Source organism: Anarrhichthys ocellatus, unplaced genomic scaffold (assembly GCF_004355925.1).
Source record: "Anarrhichthys ocellatus isolate YVR2014 unplaced genomic scaffold, GSC_Weel_1.0 scaffold88, whole genome shotgun sequence".
Classification (NCBI taxonomy): Eukaryota; Metazoa; Chordata; class Actinopteri; order Perciformes; family Anarhichadidae; genus Anarrhichthys; species Anarrhichthys ocellatus.
The window spans coordinates 212352-233501 of NW_022280118.1; the positions used below are offsets into that span (position 1 = coordinate 212352).

The 21150-nt window shown below is 40.0% G+C and overlaps 2 protein-coding genes across 2 annotated transcripts; one reads left to right on the forward strand and one right to left on the reverse strand.

The window, feature by feature from the left end:
• Position 1: 1 nt before the first annotated feature.
• Positions 2-20483, forward strand: apc2 (APC regulator of WNT signaling pathway 2; the record flags this gene model as incomplete). The annotated part of the gene is made up of 10 exons (XM_031875287.1): positions 2-133; positions 1749-1839; positions 2511-2802; positions 3648-3756; positions 4885-4998; positions 5228-5302; positions 17840-17938; positions 18998-19385; positions 19958-20056; positions 20146-20483. Coding segments are annotated over 10 exons (1593 nt in total), but the record flags the coding sequence as incomplete, so codon positions are not given.
• LOC116398728 (stonustoxin subunit beta-like) lies at positions 6268-7967 on the reverse strand. Its single transcript, XM_031875292.1, has 3 exons — positions 7703-7967; positions 7581-7618; positions 6268-7128 (listed from the first exon to the last, which is right to left on the reverse strand). The coding sequence occupies exons 1-3, from the start codon at positions 7789-7791 to the stop codon at positions 6569-6571; spliced, it is 687 nt and encodes a 228-aa protein (XP_031731152.1). The 5' UTR covers positions 7792-7967; the 3' UTR covers positions 6268-6568.
• Positions 20484-21150: the final 667 nt, after the last annotated feature.

Genomic DNA, 21150 nt, shown 5'->3' on the forward strand with positions numbered 1-21150 from the left:
CGCTGTGGCTTCCTACGACCAGCTGGCCCACCAGGTGGAGGCGCTCCGTAAGGAGAACTCCCACCTGAGGAGGGAGCTGGAAGACAACTCCAACCACCTGTCCAAACTGGAGACCGAGACCACCGGCATGAAGGTCAGTCTGGATGCAACACCATCACCACCATCACCAACAACACCAACCACAGCAACACCACCATCACCAACAACATCAACCACACCAACACTAACAACACCAACCACACCAACACTACCATCACCAACACCAACCACAGCAACACCACCATCACCAACAACACCAACCACACCAACACTACCATCACCAACAACACCAACCACACCAACACTACCATCACCAACAACACCAACCACACCAACACTACCATCACCAACAACATCAACCACACCAACACTACCATCACCAACAACACCAACCACACCAACACTACCATCACTAACAACACCAACCACACCAACACTGCCATCACCAACAACACCAACCACAGCAACACTACCATCACCACCATCACCAACAACACAAACCACAGCAACACTACCATCACCAACAACACCAACCACAGCAACACCACCATCACCAACAACATCAACCACACCAACACTAACAACACCAACCACACCAACACTACCATCACCAACAACACCAACCACAGCAACACCACCATCCCCAACCACACCAACACTACCATCACCAACAACACCAACCACAGCAACACTACCATCACCACTACCATCGCGGCCGTGGCTCACTGGCTTAAGAGGGTTGTCTGGTAAAGGGTCAACGGTTCAATCCTCGACTGGGACGTGCCACGTGTCGAAGTGTCCCTGAGCAAGACACTGGCTCCCTGGACGCCTGTCATTGGCAGCCCACTGCTCCCTATATACAGGGATGGGTCAAATGCAGAGGTCAAATGTGACATATACACAGAGGTATGTGTATATGTCTATGACAATAAAAAGGGTTTCTTCTCTATCTTCTAGCAACACTACCATCACCAACCACACTAGCAACACCATCAACTACACCTACCATCACCGACAACACTACCAACAACACCAACCACATGAACACTACCATCACCAGCAACACAAACAACACCAACCACAGCAGCACCAACAACACCAACCACAGCAGCACCAACACCACCACAGAGTTAAAGGAGCAATTCTGATATTCTTCATTGTTGTTTGTTCCCTCCTTCTTACAGGAGGGACTCTGGTCTCCCTCATTGTTTCTGCCAACTTGACAGAAGGAGCCCTTTCGCAGTCGCTGTTTATTCGCCAGACAGTTAATGTCTGTACAGTCTGTTACAACAAGACAGTGTAACAGACTCTACAGACATTAGCTGTAGCTACAACATGCACACTGACTGTGTGTTGGAGGTCTGACTGAACGAAGCAGCTCTTCTCGTTCTAGTTTCTGTCCTCTTTCTTTATAAAGCACAATCATACGTCTTTCCTTTTACTTTATGCAAAAGATTTGCTTCACGTTCTGCATGAACTCACCTTGAAAACTGGTCTGTTATCTGGGAACACCTTGGGAGACCTCGTCCAGGATCCCCCAACAACAACAGGTCCCAGTGTTACTACGGCACATAGACCCCTCCACTACGGCACATTTTCACACACACAAGGGATTCAAGGTTTCAAAGAAATAAGCACTGTGTCGGTATCTGAGTATTAGGAGCTTTCCTGTCTGTTGATCTGAGGTTGTTCCTCCTTTTGTGATGCAGGAGGTGTTGAAGCAGCTGCAGAGCAAACTGGAACAGGAGGCAGGAACACTGGCCTCGTCCGGGAGGAGCGACGTGCTTGACCAACTGAAAGGTCGGTATCAGTTTCATGATATTCATCTTCTCACGTGAACCAGAACAAAGAAGTTTCACAAAAATCTTGTAATGTTCCTTTAACGTCTCCGCTCAGTAACAATAGATGAATGTGATTCTGATTCTGCCCGACTCTTCTGTTTTTTCCGAGGCTCCGGTGGGACCAATCGTCATTCACAGAGAAATGAATTGACTCAATCAGCTAACCTGATTGGCTGCAGCTGATTGGCTGCAGCCTCGTTATGACTCAATCCAATTACAACTAATTCATGTCAATTAGTTTGTCGGGACTGAAAATCCAATTAACTCCAGCTGAGATCAACAGCAGATGTGATTATAGGATTAGGTCCAATTCTGTGTCGGAGATGAAATAGGTGTAAGGGAGGAAGGAAGAAAGCAGGGAAAGGTAAGAAGGAAGGAAGCAAATGAAAGGAATGAAGGTAGAAGGAAAGGAAATGAAAGCAGGAGAATAGGAAGAAGGACAGTAGGCTGGAAGGGAGGGATGAAAGAAAAGAAGGATGGAACAAGGAAAGCAAAGAAGTAAAGGATGGAAGGAAATTAATGAAGGAGAAGAGGAAGAAGGACAGGAGGAAAGTCCAAGGAAAGTAAAGAAATAAAGGATTTCTGTTTGCATGATTGATTGACTGATTATTGATCCTCTTCCCCCCTTAGAGCTCCACATGGACCTCACCAATTACTACGAACTCAAGCACCAGCCTCACAACCTGAGGCTGCTGACAGACAGCCTGGGAGGGGCGGGGCTAGGAGGTGTCGGAGGGGCAGAGTTCGATGACCGGAGTCCGCTCCGAGCCCCATCCCGCCTGAGCGCAGTGTCTGGCGGAGAGGCGGGCTCCATCCTGCTGCCTCATCACTTCCTGGATGGGGCGCCGCCCAAAACAGCTGTGATCAGCGGGGCGGATGGACGAATGAGCGACCACCACCAAGAGGAGCTGTACAAGGAGAGGTGAGAGGATTCTTGTAGTTCTCCTGGAGATCATGGAGATGTTGGTCAAACCATCTTTCTTTTTTTTTTTCAGAGTTAGATGTCTGCTAAGGCACTGCAGATATTCTCCACATAATGCATCCTGAACTGAGCTTTTCTACACTACCAAATAAAAGCCATATAATTAGAATCTTTTTCAAAAAGATCTGTTTCATTGAAAGATGCTCAATTTTATTATCATTATAGTATGTAAGATACGAAAACATTCCCATCCGTGGATGAAGATTTAAAAGAAAGAAAAGGCAAAAATACATGTGTGCAAATATATATATATAACTTGTAGGAAAAAGGTTAAATATGAATTATAATATATTTACCTCTGTTCTTTGGCTTTTGAATGTACTTAATTTTGCCACTGCTAAATGTTTGTTTATTAGTTTTTGCATTACTCGTCCATCTGATCTTCTCCCGGGTTTATACATGTTTTTGGTCACCTCATGTTGTTTTAAATGTGAAATCAAATTTGATAAACATGACAATGAAACTTAAATATACATACAATAAAATGGTGATAATAACATATATAACATATTACTAATAATGAAAAGAAAATATAGAATAAATACAAAACACACACACACACACACACACATCCATACGGAGGCTAAACTTGTGTTTAAATGTTGAGAAAACATTCCGACTTCGTCCTGTGTGTGGATGGAGCTCGTATCATCTTTGTAGCTCCACATGTCACCGAGCAGTGGCCTCTTATCCCTCTCTGTTGGCGTGACGTGTGTTTTCGTGGCCCACGAGCCGGCGCATTGAGCGTTAGCACTCCTGACGCTAACAGCGCTACCTGTCTGTAGGAACCTCCTGCTGGGGGAGATCGACCGGGAGGAGAGGGAGCGCTGCTGGTACTTCAGCCAGCTGGAGGAGCTGTCACAGAGACAGGCTCATCTGCCTCGCATCGACACGGTGAAAACACATACACACGCACACACACACACACACACACACACAAACGCCCACATGCACACAGCGTATGGAAAGTAATCAAGTTAATTTACTCAAGTACTGTACAACTTTGAGTATTTCCATTTTCCGTTACATTGTATTTCTACTCGACTATATCAGAGGGATGCTTTTTACATTTATCTAATAACTTGAGTTACTTTACAGATGAATAAGACAAAATATTATCAACAAATAAACTAAGATATATTATTTCCAGTTAGTGAGATACAACTTCATTGATTCGTGGGGAAATTCACAAACTACCTGGCAGTATATGAAGCCATTAAAATCAGCTCCACTTATACCAGCTGCGACAATAAAGTGACACATTAATGCATCAATAAATATAATACAATATTATAATATTTAATAATCTGAAATGGGCCATTCTGCACAAAGAGTACTTTTACTTTTGGTACTTCAAGTACATTTTCACACAAATACCTTTGTAAACATTTTTTATTTAACTTTTATTTCTAGGCTGTGGAGTTACAACTTTTACTTAAGTAAAAGATTGGAGTAGTTTTTCCACGAATCATTTATATGTTGATTATATTTTGTATTATTAATCTAAATCTGGAAAGCAACTCATGTTGTTGAATAAATGTAGTGGAGTAAAAAGTACAATATTTCTACAAAGTAGCAGAAGTATAAAGTAGCAGCAAAAAGAAATAATCATGTACAAGAACCTTAAAAATGTTAAGTACAAGTACTTGAGTAAATGTACTTGGTTTTCTTGGGACAACAGCTGCAAGTAATGATAACTGTATTTACATTATCGATTCCTCAGTGTCAGAATATGTAGTTCTCCGTTTCTCAGAGTCCAACGTGACGTCGTTATACGTTGTGTTTTGTTTGACCAACTGTCCAAAATATATACAAATATTCAGTTTACTGAGGAATAAAACATTGGAGAGACTGGAACAAGAGAATTGATGTTTAGTTTGATGAATTACTTAAATAATGAATCAATCAACAAACTTGTTGGTGATTATGTTTATTTTGTTTGACTGACTGTCTGAACGAGAAGTCAACGACTGTGCCATATTTGGTCAGAATAAAAATCTGATCACAAATATGTCGCTGTAGTTTTCTCTGCAGATGGATATGATCAGGCAGCAGCTGGAGTTTGAAGGCCAGCGGGTTCGATCTGTGATGGAGGAACGTTTCGGCACCAGCGACGAGATGGTTCAGAGGACACAGGTGAGGCCGAGGCTGCTGATTGGACGGGGATTTGCACCTTCAGCCACAGCAGATTATGTCATCAAATTATTTTTATTAACAAAAGATTCAAAATCTAAATTAATTTAAATTAGTTTTGATTAAACTACATAGTTGAATAGTTGACGGGAGACAGCTGGTTAATGGAAACACAGCACATCTGGACGTGTCTGAACCGTGTCTGAACCGCGTGTGTGTGTGTGTGTTGCAGATGCGTGTCGCTCGTCTGGAGCAGCTGGAGAAAGAGCTGCAGGAGGCCCGAGGGAATCAAGAGACCCAGCTACAGGTAAGCCATACACACAATACACACACATTACACACACAAACAGATGGAGCACACAAACAGACAATCTGCAGTGAATCTGGTAAATATAAAGGGTTCATAAATGTTCTATTCTGGGCTTCAAAACATTTTCAGAAGTGACCCGACGCTAAAGCAAGGCCGTTGAGAGATCAGTCTTTTAGTTTCAGGTATCTTTGACTTGTTTGGATCTTAAGGTGGTCTTTATAGATGTGCTTCAAGTGTTACGTCAGCTAAAGGTGGAGACACACAATCTCCAAATCTGATTCGTCTGGACTGGTTGGACTGTACTAGTCTGGGTCAGCTGGAACCGATAAAGTAATGTAGTGTGTGATATGGAAAGAGTCTCATCTGAAATCTTTCATTTCACTAAGGGAGATGTACCTGTTGAATTTTCCTGTGGCACTTTCTGATATGACGTGATGTAAACTTATGGCTGAAACATGTTTCTCCGGTGATCAGGGGTTGATCCAGAAACACCAACACGCATATACATTTATATGTATGGATTTTGAGCATATTGTAATCCAGACGGTCATAGGATAAACCAAACAGCTTTCTTGATGTTCGAATCTGCTACTTTGGGATTCCCTGCGACCTACGATTTATCCAGAATACCATTCTTTGCTTTAACATGTATCTTCAGAGAGCCTTAACTCCGACATTGCGCACCAGTTCACCCTTGCATCTCAACCAGGCGGCAACCTCCGGTTCTGCCAAGTGAAGCCGATGCGGAAGTGTCTTAAGACTTGTATTTTCTCTACTGACCATCAGGGTCCTCTCGTTGCAAAAGGAAGTTTGTATAGAAGTCTATGAGAAAATGATTCTACTTCTCTCTTGATTTATTACCTCAGTAAACATTGTAAACATGAGTTTATGGTCTCAATCTCTAGTTTCAAGTCTTCTTCAATACAGCATGATGTTCATTTAGTAAATAATGGTCCATTTAGAGTAAAATAGACCATAAAGCAGGGTATGCTTTAGGGCGGGCTTACTGTGATTGACAGGTTGCTGCCGCTACCGAGCCGTATCTGGCCTCACTACCTCACTCCTCCGCATTCCAAATATGGTAACTTCTGTTCATTGTTTGCAAAAAAGCCCAACAGGCGACGGCCTTATACTGAGATGGCGACGGCAGAATCGTCGAACTCGAAGGCTTACTAACGGCAGTCCACAAACCAATGGTGGACGTCACAATGACTACGTCCGCTTCACATACACAGTCTGTGGTCTCAACTTGTTCTCAGTGGTTCACTGCAGCAGTCGTTCCCAGTCTAACTCCACCTGAGTCAGCGACACTGAGCCATCTAAAGCCCAGACCCAGAAACCCGGGTACAGAGGCTCAGTGAAAGTAAAGTTGAAGGTGTGAAGGTGGACCATGGTGTTCTGAGAGATGCAGTAGAATGACAGAGAGCCTGCAGACCAGTTCAGGTAAACCCCGACTCTGTGGGTGAAGGGTCGGGGTGAGGAGGACCTGAATCTCTTGTTATGGTGGCACGGTGTATAGCTTCCCTCCGAACACTCCAGGCTCCAGGACCGCTCGCCGTGTCCCAGCAGACAGCTCGCTGTGTCTCCGTTTCTGGAGATGCTGTTGTAGGTGACGCCGATGTCTGCACCGCCGCTCCATTCCACCTCCCAGTACACCGAGTCCAGCAGCCCCTCCCTGCACAGGACTTGAGGGCAGTGCTTAAACCGGTCCGGATGCTCCGAGGGCTGGTGGTCCGACCATACTCGAGTCGCCCTCCTGTTGCAGTCGGTCAGATGGAGCTCTGAGTTGGCAGTGTTGGGATCCAAGGTCAAATAACAGGCAACTGATGGACGAAACAAGGAACAAGATTAGTTGATTCAGCAATTCATGTTGGTAATCTGGTTCCTGCTGCCTTTCTTTGTTTCATATGATAAATTGAATCCCTTCAGGTTTTTAGACCATTGGCAACTATTTGATGTTGGAAATTTGATTAAAACTGTTCATATTTTATAGACAAAATGCGTCAAAAAATAATTGATTTATTAGGTCTTATCACTGACGAGTAACCAACCAGAATAGTTGGTAGTTGTTGCTGCTAACAGAGATTTTGGCCAATTATCTTCAGATCAACAAATAATCTTCACATCATCTCAAGATGACTAATTGTGTTTTAGTTGTGCTCATACTTTACTTTTTAAAGCTGGTCTTTTAAGGTAACGTTTTAAATATCACGTTTGCAGGAACATAATGTCATGTAAAAAGTTGCAGAAAGATATAAAATCTATGTGAGCTTACAGTTTTTCACCAACCACGAGTCTCTTCCCGGCTGAGCCCTACAAGAACAGAAATAACCACGACGTCATACGTTGAGCATTTCAGAACAAAGTGTTGGATTTGGCTTCCTGAGGTTTACTCACCTCATGTTGTCTTTGTTTAGGTTTCTCAGACTAAAGAGATTGATCCCAGACGGCAAAGGCTCCCAGAGAAGAGTCTGTGAATCCTTCATTTGTTGTTGTTGTTGTTTTTCTTCTTCTTCTTTCTCTTCCTCTTCTTTTTGCTCTTCCTCTTCCTCTTGTTTGTTGTTTATCCTCTCGTCTTCTGCTGACACCTCAGAGTTGTCACTCCCGTCTTCACTCTCACTTCTCTGCTCGGCTGTAGAATTGATGTGTTGTAATGCGTGTTACACAATGTCAAATAATGAGGCAACATTTTCTGATGAAGCCTTGAATACAACCCAGACAAAAAATGTTGATATCGGACAATTCGACAATTTATAGCATTACGGAGCAATGTTTTTGTGACTGGGTTCCAGGTTTGTTTGTTGTTATTCATACGTGTGAGCAGCCCGCTCTCACAGAAATACGTGAAATGACCACATCCTCTTAACAGAGCAGTAAATGCATCCGCGTGAATGTGCAACGCTCATAGCTAGGGACATAGTACTAACAGTGAGAAAGACTATACAGGAACGTTTAACCAGGAGAACGGTGTTTTCTTGTCCCAAAGTGTTTAGTTATTGTGAAGTTCCGTGTGTGATGTTTTTACGAATTTTACTTATTTTACATACTTATTTTAAGGCCAACCATGATGTTTTTCATAAACCTAATGTTAGTTTTGTTACACCTAAGTTTATGTACTTATTTTAAACCCAACGATGATGTTTTTCATAAACCTAACTAAGTGGTTGGTTTCCTAAGCCTAAGATAACGTACTTAGTTTCAGCCCAACCATAACATTTTTCCTAAGTTGTTTTGTTGCTAATACTAACATTCAATTGTTTCCGTGGTGGTGGCACGTCATTTTACACATTACGTGCCACCACCACGTTTTGGCTGTTAACAGGTTGTTGTCATTTCACGGGTTTCTGTCCGATTACATTGCAGTGTGCGGTTACGTGATCCACAGTCCTGTTAATGGCTTCCCACTATTCTCTTTATCTGCAAGTCAAGGAAATGCACCAAGAAATGCAGTCGAACTGCGTCTTATTCATTCATTTTTCAGGTGTCGGAACTGGCTACGTCAGACTATTTTTGTATTTGTATGTATGTGCTTCACCCAAGACCTGACTCTTATCTTCATCCTTTCTTTATAATCACTTGTTTGATTTACGAAAAAATGTCCTCATGAACTCCGATTTTTACAAATCGGGATTCAAATGTTTAAAGTTTAACAGTTGTAGGTTAACAGTGAAAAAGGTGGAGCCTACCTGCCTGTGATGTAGGAATTGTCCCATCAGTTTCTTGTGTTTCAGAATGACTTGTCGTTGTCTCACCAGAGACAGTTATATCCACTTCACTGTCCTCCTCTTTATTCGTTCTGTCTTTCATGTTGTCGTGGATTTTCTGGGTATCGACCGTCTCTTCGTTCTGCTCCGAGAGGTTTCCCCTAAAACCAGCGTCCATTTGTTCATCACTCGTCTCTGAAGATGTCTTTTCAACTTCCTGAATGTTCTCTGCCTTTTGGGAAATCTTTTGGTCTCTTCTAAACAGAGTCTGTATAAAGGGTTCATCCGTCCTTTTAGCGTTCATCTTGAAGGTGTTGGATGAGTCTGGCTTCGCAGTGGCATCCCTGTTGTCTCTCTCCTTTGAAAGACCGATTCTGAAGACGTTAGACAAGTCGTCTAGAAAGCTCAGGCGGTTGATCGTCTTCTCTGCTGACTGGCTGGTTTTAGGATCTATGGACTTTGTTTGTTTGGACGAGCTGAAGATGCTGGTCACATCTTCTTTAAGCTGGCTGAGGTCCTCTTTCAGGAGGTTGAGCGTGCTGGTGGCAGGTTTATTGTCTGCCTGCCTTGATGGGCTTGTGTCTCTCTCCTTCAACACCTTCAACACTTCTTCCTTCAACTGGCTAAAGTCCTCTTTTATGTAGCTTGTAACCCTCTGACTCGCCTTTAGAAGGTCTGTCGTCCTCATGTTTCTGTCTGTTTGATCTTCTGGGTCACAGTCATTTGTTGCCTCATCCTCTTGGATGTGTATTTCAGGCAGTTTCTGGTCATTTTCCTGTGAAGGTTCCTCAACAAGACAACTTTGTTTGTTTGTATTGGTGGACAGTTCAGAGAGCCCCTGTATTATCAGATACATGTGGAAGGAAGGAGATTTAGTAACAAGCAATGATTGTTCACTGTGAAATGGTTTGTCTAGAAATTATCTTCCATTCATAATCATAAATGCTATTTGTTGACTCTGTGGTTAGAGAGTGGTGACCTCTGACCTTGACCATGAAGCAGGTTACTTAATGAGATAAACCAGTTCTTTCTTTTAGGCTAGTTGGAACATGTAATGTAAAAATGTAAAACAAAAATAAATGTATTAACAGAGATCTGCATAAATCGAATTACACCAAAAATCGTTAGCAGTTTAATACATATTATTGAGGCACATTGGAGATTAGTTTGGCTGTTAAAGTTGTTGGATTACAGTTGAACACGTAACTGCATATCAGAAGCATTTAAATAGAACAAACATTGGGCAGTGGGAGAAAGTTCGGTTGGAGAGCTATCGATCGTGATTTTCAAGTACTTCCTTTCAAATTCTATGATACTTTATACTTCCACCTTACTACAATTCAAGAATGTAGGTGGGAAGTAACTAAGTACATTTACTCAAGTACTCTGCTAAAGTACAATTTTTGAGGTACTTGTACTTTACCTGAGTATATCTATTTTTCTCTATACTTCTACTCCACGACATCTCAGAGGCAAATATTTTATATTTTACTCATGCTAGATTTATTATGATGATTAAAAACAAGTTATTTGTCTGTTCCGTGAGAGTGGTGACCTCTGACCATGGCCTTGAATAATATTAATAAATAAGCTAAACCAGAATCCTTTGTTTTTGGCTTTGAGACAAGTTATTACAGGTGTGACGTAAGATAGGGCTCAAATAGACAGCAACAATGTTCGTGAAAGATAATAACAATATTCAGATTTTCTACTTAAATTGTCTTTGACGAGCTCTTGCCCCTTACACTACCAATTTAAGTAAGTTAAATGATTTATGCTCAAATAAGGGTCAACATGTTAGAATTGTCATTGTGAGCATGTTAACATGTTAGCATTTAGCTCAAAGCTCTATTGTGTGTAAGTGCAGCCTCACAGAGCTGCTAGCATGACTGCTGATTAATCCTGTTCAGTTCATCAAATGTAAACAGCAGAATTCCCATAATGCAATGCCACATTTTCAAACTACTTATCTAGTCCGTCTAACATTCCAAAACCCAATAGAAATTCTTATAATTTATTCATATGAAACGGTGACAAGCCGGAAATCTTTCTTAAAGCTGGAGCCGTAGATCATCTGTATAATGACTTAAACATTGTTATAACATTGCAACTGTCACACGATTTGTTTTGTACACTCGGGATTAAAGTTACACCTACTCTGAACTCTCTACACCTCTCAGTACATGCTCAGGCTCGTTTCAAGTTTTTCTCATAATCTGGATCAACCAGAGCATCTCAGCCGGATACTTACAGCTGCTTCAGTCTCCATGTTTCTGTCAGATTCTTCAGTGGAAAACACAACAAGTCCAAAAATCCAGATTTAGTGTCCTCAGTCTGAGTTGTTGTGGCTGTAATCTCTGTCTGTCTCTCTCTCTGCGGTTGAAAGGGATGGCCGGCATTCTGTCATTCAGCTGAACATGTTTCTGGTTCGACCAGTTTGTCTCCATATTTCACTTTGACAGCTCAGCTTCTAATTGGCTGATGAGTGCAGGAATTTGGGTTGTTTCTCTCTGGGTGTTCTGCTTTAAAAATAAAAAAAAACTGCTGCTCATCACTTCTTTCAAGGGTTAGCAGTCGTTTTAGGTTGAGTTTTAATATAATTTGGTTAATGTTTGTTTTTAGGTTGTTTTTTTCAGGGTTTCACTGAGCCATCATAGTTTTTATATTATCATATACAACTATAAAACTACCAGTTTAAGGCTCTAAAGGTCAGGAATAAATGTTGTACAAGTAATGTTGTAGTGGATACATATTGTAATGAATCTCTTTAAACATAATTGACATTTAATGAAGAAAAGGTTAAAACATGTTGGTAAAAGCTGCAATAACAGATTTTTTTCACCTGATAAATAGTTGATGCTAATCAGCTGAATGCAGCCAAGCGGCTGAAATTCACAAAATATGATGTTTACTTCCTCTGGTCAAATCATCACTTCTGGGACAGTTCAACTTTTTCAGATCTGTCAAATAAGAGCTGAAGCAACTGAAACAGTTGAATCAGTAAACTGGGTGGTGGGGAGGGGCGAAGTCTGACTTCTTGAATTATGAGTTATCTCGGCTGTGCTTTAGCAGGTTGAACTCAATGTGACCTTTGACATACAAAACCAAATTATGAAAAACATCTTTTTACAGTTTCAAATCATTTTAATGGTGAGAACATTTACTTTATAAAAGGAATAATAAATGAATAATACAAATTAAAAGTATTTATACCAAATCACACTTTTATAACCCAGTCACAAAAAGCGTTACAGTAAGAAACAACGTTAAAAAAATTATTAATTGAAAACCTTAAAAAGTTTGAAAACATTATTTAGGAGATATTTTGGAGATTTTCTTGACTGGGAAAATAAACAAAGATCTGCACTTTTACTCCACTATATTATCTGATAACTTTACTTATACGAAATATAATTTGACGAATAAATTATGATATATTATTCAAGGGTAGGCTACCCAGCCTTATATAAAGTCATTAAAATGAGTTTTTTGCAGTTGCAACATTAAAGCGATGAACACAACAGTGCCTCAATAATTATAATCCAATAATATGATATTCAGAAATGGACCATTCTGCATGACTATTGCTATTACTTTTTGTACTTTAAGTATATTTTGATGCTAATGATTTTGTGCTGAAGTGACATTTTGAATGCAGGACTTGTAAAAGAGAAGTTCTACACAGTGGTATTAGTACTTTTTAGTTGGAATGAAATAGATCAAGAATAGAAATTTTGATTTAACATGCAGACAATAATAATAAACTACTTGCGTGATTTTATATGGACTCATGAGTCTGAATTATAAGTTGAATATATTGGCTTGGACTTTATAAAGAACAATTATTTGATTAAGTTATCAATAGAAAATTCATTGGTAATAATTCTGATAATCAAGTAAGTATTTTTAATCATTTTTCAAGGAAGGCTTTCTTTGACTTTTGTAACAGTACACTGTAATATTATAGAGATTAATGGATAAAGTATTCAGCAGAATAATCAATATTAACATAGTTGTTCGTGGAACCAGCGGCTGTAAAAAACTAAATAATTCAATATTAACCCAGAATATCTCCCAAACTGTAATTTGTACTTGTATTATCTCGTATGTTCTTCACATGAAGGTTCTGGTTCAGAAGAACCTGAAGAACATGATTAAACATTGAACATGTAGACGACCCTCTTCCCCCTCTTCCCCCTCCCCCTCCTCCTCCTCCTCCTCATCCTTGCTCTGTCGCTCTCCACCTCGGCTCGTCGCTACGCAGAGAAACCAGGTCTCAGAGCTGAGCTTTGATTGGCTGTTGCCAGGCTGCAGGGTTGGCACAGAGTGAGAGTGTCTGAGATAAAGAGAGCGAGGCGGTTCGTCCTTTCTGCTGCTCTGCTTCCCTGTGAGAATACCAACGAGGCAGCAGAGGGATGGAAACGTCAAAGAGACGAGCCGACACTATTTTATTCTTACAGGCTCAGTTCATCCAGATTGCACAGTCTGGTTTGAGCTGCTCACAGTGTTGAAAGAACATTTAAAATATTCAACAATTCTTTCAGAGACGGAGACCTGTCAATCTGGATGATTCGCACAACTCACTGGAGACAGATTTTCATTGGCACTATTTCTATTTGAAGGTATTATAAGCGTGGAAAACAGACCCAAACTCCAGCGTGCAAGTTTTAAGTTAAGAAAAAGGAAACGAAAGAACAGACTGGGTCAGATCCGGTCCAAAATAGACCTGTAGAAAAAGCTTTTAGGCGGTTTCAGCACCCAGAATCAAACTAGTGCGCTCATTTAAATCCCTTCTCTCCTTTGTTTCATGGTTAGTGACAAACAGATTCAAATTAGATCAGAATCGAGGAAGGAGCTCTTTGTATTTCCTGAAAATATTTATAGGCGGAGAAAAATAAGTAAATAATACATTTTATTTATATAGCCCTTTTTAAGACAAATGAATTAAAGTGCTTCACAGGCAGTAAACGCAGATACATGAAGCTAAATAAAGCAATAAACTAACTATAAAAAAACGAGCAGCAGAAAAAAGATCAATAACAAAATAATAGTGGTAATAGTACTAGTATTATTATTTTATTATTATTATTATTATTATTTTATTATTACTACTATTAGAGAAAAGCCTCCTACTTCATGTGGAATACAGACAATATATTGTTTATTTATTTTGCATTCAATCAGACATGATTTGCTCAGATGAATCATGCATTAATGTTGATTTGTGTTTATGTACATTATGTGCACATTTCTATTTGTTTAAATGATCTGCTGGCGCATTATAATTAGGCTGTTGATATTTTTATGAGGACAATTGATTATAGCTGTTAGATGCTGTTGTTTATGAATGTAAATAATCCAATGAAGGATGTGTCATACAAACCACCAAACTGGTTAATAAAATGATTCATGAATTCATTCACACATTCATAGTACAGTTTCTGACCTAATCCATCTGAATGTCGACCTCCTTTGGGAGGATTTTGATGACCAGAGCTGTAATCTGAGTCATTCATTCAGTGCGTCCTGTAAACTAAACAGTAGACAGTGAATGAGATGTCAGACACTTGTGATGTTAGCAGAAATTAGTGCACATTCATTTACAGTAAATGTAGCACAATATATAATAAACAGGGATTTTTTTGGACACAGCTCAGGAGTGGAGCCACAAATGTAAAGTTTGTATTGAAAACAAATATCTGTGTGTTAGATTTAGGTGTCATTTGTACATTTTGTCCTGCTGGTGGATCACAGGATCGCCAAAATCATGAGGATGTATCCTCTGGAGACTGTGAAAATCACTTAAGAAGGATCTTATAGGACGATTCCACTTCTATGGAGCAAAAAGCGATTAAGTGTAGAGTAATATGCAGAGTATAGTTGCAAGGAGTAAGAGGTAGATATGTATACGCTAAGATATACATTATGGACTAAAAGATATGAAGTACAGGTGTAAGTATCAGAATCAGCTTTATTGGCTGTGTATGCATACGCATACAAGGAATCTGACTCCGGTTTTCATGTTGCTCTCAGCGTACATACATAGAATATACAAATAAAGTACAAGTAATGGCAATAGCAGACATACAAAATAAGGAAAAATGAAAGTGAATACAGATCATATATATTTATCAGTTATCGTTGTTGGTGCTTTATTTGTTGGTGAATAAGTCCTGCAGCTGTAGACAGCAGACGTAGCAGATATGTGTCTCTGCTGCTGCTGATGGAGGAATCAGGGAAAAGCAGATGAAGAGAAGTGGTTGTGTTTCCTCTCGTCTCGCCGGCGTCCATTTTGTGGTCATGTGTGCAGCTGGTTGTTTTAATGGAGGAGGTTTGGATCAGAGCCACAGATGCCGTCACAAACACGGAGAAAGAAATATTCTGATTTCCTTTGTTAAAACACACACACACACACACACACACACACGCACGCACCGAGGATTTCAATCTGTGAATCCAAATGAAGCTCAGAGAGTTGAATCAAAGCTTTCATCCCCCTCTCTCCATCCTGTCACCATGGCAACGCCTCAGGGTGTGATGTGTGCGTGTGTGTGTGTGTGTGTGTGTGTGTGTGTGTGTGTGTGCGTGTGTTTGTGTGTGTGTGAGCGAAAGACCGTCTGCAGACAAAATGTGTGCGTGTGTGTGTGAGGATTAGCAGGCGGTGAAATTAAGGTTTTTACAGTTTTTGTGTTAAATTCTTTGATAAAGCAGCAGACATATCAAATATTTCCATCTGATACGATTCACTCATAAAAAAGAAAAATCTGTAGTTTGAATTACTTCACTTAGTGAGAGGTTACAAAACAAACACAATAATAATAATTATTATTATTAGAATTATTTAAACAGTGTTTTAAAACCTAAATAATAATCATACAAAGACATCTCACCAAAAATAACCCGAGATTTCATCAATTCAGAAACAAAAAACAAAGGCAATAATTAAAATCATGACAACAACATAAGAAAAAAAACACCAAAAATGAATAACCAATCAGTACTTTAAATACATAAAGTGCCATACATGTGTCAAAAAATGTTCAAGTAGTTTGGTTCATGAAACTTTCAAACTAAAAAATGTATTTCTCATAAAAGATTTAGAAACCTTCCTCGACAACAACACTCATCATTTATCACTCCAAATTGAAATTATTAAAAGTAAAACCCGAATAAGTAATACTTAATAAGTAAAAAAGTTAAAAAACAAACAAACAAAACCTCTGGCAGTTTAAAACTTGTGTATCTTAATTGTACAATGTCTATAAAAAGTATTCACCCCCCTTGGATGTTTTCCCCTTTTATTGCTTTTATACATGAAATCATGATCAGTATAATTTGGCTTTTTTGACGAGAATTTGCAAAAAACTTCTTTCATGTCAAAGTGAAAACAGATTTTTACAAACTAATGTCAATTAATTAAAAACATATAGTGTAATATAAGTGTTTGCATGAATATTCACCCCCTTTAAAGTGACTGACCTAATTCAACAGAGGTCCAGCTGATGCCAGCAGTGTCACATGTAGTGAAATGGAGATGTGTGCAGTTGATGTGTGTCAAGTGATTGTAGTATAAAAACACCTGTCTGGGAGGTCCAGTCTCTGGTTCATCAGTATTCTTGCTACAATTGCAACATGAAGACACTCCCAAAGAACACTCCCAGCAACTCAGAGAAAAGATCATTGAAAAGTACAAGTCAGGAGATGGCTACAAAAAGATTTCCAACTCACTGGACATCCCACAGAGTTCAGTTCAGTCCATCATTAAGAAATGGAAGGAGTATGGCACTTGTTTAAATCTCCTAGAGCTGGCCGTCCTCACAAACTGAGTGACGGGGCAAGATGAGGACTGATGAGGGAGGCCACCAAGACACCTACGACCACTCTGAAGGAGTTCAAAGCTTCAGTGGCTCAGATGGGAGAGACTGTACTGTACATACTGCAACTGTTGCCCGGGTTCTTCACCAGTCGGAGCTGTATGAGAGAGTGGCAAAGAGAAAGCCACTGTAGAATAAAGCTCATATGAAATCTCGCCTGGAATTCAAAAGGCATGTGGGAGACTCCCAGGTTAGTTGGAAGTATTTATCTACCTGGACTTAAGTCTGTAGACATAAGAGTCAGTCAGAAGTGTCTGTCCCTGCTGCGTATCTCCCACGGCATGTCCTTCCCTTCTGCTCTCTATTTCATGAGGGACCCGTCGCTGCATCCTGTGCTTAGATCCAGCCAAGACGACCATGATTGGTTTGAAGAAATACAAATGAGCCAGAGTGTTTTGGTTCCCATTTACCAGAATGATGACGTGTGGAGCCAGACCTGTCTCCACAGAGCTGTGGAGACAGGTCTGGCTATGCAAGACTTCTGTAATAAAACATTCTTCAGCCGTTGGCCTGAAAACACACTGAAGGCAGAAATAGGTCAGAGTTGTTTTCCTTTCTCTTCTCTGGCATCCGGCCCAGAATGGACCACACCTGCTGCACTGACTATAACAATAATAATAATAATAACAACATTAATACACCATTAAATTGCAACACACTCCTATGTTTTTTACATGGAAATAAAACAGGAAAATGTCAACTATGTAAGGAAAATCTAATTGAATTGCTCAGTCAGCATTTTTTTAAATCATGTAATAGATATATTCAGTAGGTATGTACTTCTGATATAACTGGATCATCTCTGACAGGAATCAGGTACTCTGCTGGGTGCCCTGTTACAAAATCCGATCAAATCAAATTGTTTGCTCAGTTTCCCCACCTTCTCCTCATGTCTTCTTCTTCTCTCTTTGTGTGTGTGTGTGTGTGTGTGTGTGTGTTTGTGTGTGTGTGTGCAGCTGTGTGGAGCTGAGAAGCCCCCTGCTGGAGAACCAGATAACAACGCGTCATCATCCGCAGCAGCAGGAACGGAAGCTTCTGCAGATGGAGGCAGCAAGGTAACACATCACCGACCCACATAATAGCAGAGGGTTAATACAGAGACGTCACGACCGTCCACAGGGTAGAATATAACATATACTGATCACATCACATACATACATCTATTATGTATTATGTAATTAGATTATTATTACTCATGCATTCATGTAAAAGCAGGATTTTACTGTTGTAGATGTTTAAGGTGGAGCTCATTTTGATTATTAACTATTGATTATTTTCATTATGGATCAATCTGCTGATTATTTTCTCCATTAATTGATTGTTTTGTTTGTAAGAATAGTGACTAATGCCGTTACAGTTACCCAGAGCCCAAAGTGACACCTTCACAATGTTTGTTTTGTCTCCCAACAGTCCTGATCTCAACATTATTACTAATATATTACTATTATTAATATTATTACTAATACATTACTATTGTTAACATTATTACTAATATATTACTATTGTTAATATTATTACTACTAATATATTACTATTGTTAACATTATTACTACTAATATATTACTATTGTTAACATGTCAGTAAAATGATTGATTAATCGACTGATTGTTTCAGCTGTACTTGTATAAACTATTGGTAGTAAAGTATAATTACTTGGGTCAATGTACTAGGTTACATTCCACCACTGTTGTCACTCAGTGTAATCATCATCATCATAGCTAATACTCACTCAGTTGTGAATGAAAAACTTCTCACTCTTAATTGTTTTATAACAATAACTTCTTTATTTAATCTAAAGCAATGGTTAGAAACACAGTTGGTGCAAGTTTTTAATAGCATAAATTTACCCCGAATAAATAAGAAACAAAATAACCTAGATTTTATCAAACTACAACTTTTTTACTACGAATACTATAGAAATATTGTTTTATATAAATCTGCCTTGAAGTAAAACCATATAAAAACTGCAGGATCATTTTGAAAACAATGAACCCTAAAAAGCTATAACATTCAAAACCACGAGAAAGGTCCTATAATACTGCCATGTTCTTAATTAATACTGCCACTAATGATAATAACGATATTAATTAAAGTCGCCCTCCCCCTCCCGTCAGGTGGAGATGGTGTTCTGGCTGCTCTCCATGCTCGCTAACAGAGATAAGGAGGAGATGTCTCGGACTCTGCTGGCCCTGTCCAACTCTCAGGACAGCTGCATCGCCATGAGGAAGTCCGGCTGCGTCCCCCTGCTGGTCCAGATCCTGCACGAAGGAGGCGGGGAGACGGCCACGGGCAGTGTGCCGATGGGCTGCAGCAAAGAGGCCAAATCCAGAGCCAGCGCCGCCCTCCACAACATCATCTACTCCCAGCAGGACGAGGGCCAGTCCCGCCGGGAGATGAGGGTGCTGCACATGCTGGAGCAGGTCCGGACCTACTGTGACAGCGGCTGGGACTGGATCGAGAGCCACGCAGGGACGCCGTCACCTGGAGGGACCAAAACCACCGGTGAGTAATAGTCCTCTAAACACAGAGAACTCAAAAACTACTGGTGAGTTATGTTTAAACCTCTTAGATACTTCTACTCCTCTACATCTCAGAGGTCAAATATTCCTCTTATTTACTGCACTACATCTGTCTGACAGCTGTAGTTACTATACAGATTCTGATTAATATAAAATATACAATCAACTATAAAATAATTATACAGTATATAATTGTTGAAATTAGGTCCACCTTCACCAGCTGCCACATGCTTACCTATTTATGCATCAATAATGTAATTGTGCATTTTTCATGAAATGGGCCATTCTGCATATTTTAGTATACTTTGATGCTAATTATGTTGTACTTTTACTTGTAACAGTATGTTAACACTGTGGTATTACTATTTCAACATTTTAAGCAAATGTTCCACCACTGTCAAATTTTCATCTTTGCATAAAAAATTGAAAAACAATCTTTCCTTTTAAGTACTCAGTTTGTATTGTACATGAAGGCACATATCTTTTTCCTCATTCTGTAGATTTATTGTAAATTAACTCCCCAAAACCCTCTATTCTTGTTTTTCTTCTACGCAGACATCCCTGAACCTGTGGACCCTCAGATCTGTCAGGCCATGTGCGCCGTCATGAAGCTTTCCTTTGAAGAGGAGTACCGACGCGCCATGAATGAATTAGGTACGTTTAAAACACCTACTAGCTTTTTCGTTTATTCCTAAAAACATCAGTGACACATTTCGCTCAGAGGTTTGTGTGTTGTCTTCCAGGCGGCCTGCAGGTCGTGGCCGATCTGATCCACCTGGACCACGACATGTACGGCATGCAGAACGACCCCATCAACATGGCTCTGCGCCGCTACGCGGGGATGGCTGTGACCAACCTCACCTTCGGAGACGTCGTCAACAAGGTACAGACTCACTGTGGTGGCTTTGACTGCCCTGCATGGATCAGTGGGCTGTGATGTCTAACAGCTGGAGTGAGGGCAAGGACAAAGTGTTGTGGTGAAAATATGTATCATTGAGCAAACGGTAGATTAAATCAACTTTATTGATCCCACGCATGGAAATTAAGTAGTGCTGGGCAACGATTAAAATATTTAATCGCGATTAATCGCATGGATTTTTTGCGATTAATCGCGATTAATCGCATTGTTATGGCAAAGTTCAATAATGAATTCAAAAGTAGTGTATTGCGCACTTTTATTTTAAAAGTACTGCTATATGAACAAAAGTGCAATAACATTTGGTTCACGAGATGCAGGTAGCATGTTTTATACTTAATGTGAATATAATTCATACTTTGTTGGCATCTTATTCTGAAAACCGGATGTTTGTCTGAAGAAACCGGATGTTGTCTCACGTTAATGTTTCCGCTAACTTTCACTAGCTCCCGATCTGTGCCGTTTAAATGCATTTACCGTGAATTTCAGCATATAGGTGCACTAAAATGTAAGTGTCTGCTGACTTTACCGCAGCGATGTCCAGTAGTCTCCAGGGAGAGCAACAGCTGGTGCAGCTTCTCTCTTTATTTCTGCCCCCCCCCCTCGACCAGAAGCGGAAGTCGCCTTTTCTCTACGGCAACCCTGAAGGGATCAACATCATATCTCCAATACAAAACGATAAACATGAGACAGTCTGTTACAATAATAATAAATTAAAAATACTTACCTGTTTTTTTTTGTTTTTTTGTTGTTGTTTTATTATTATTTTTTTTTTTTCCCCATCTCAAAAGGCTCAAGGACATACACACACACACACACACACACACACACA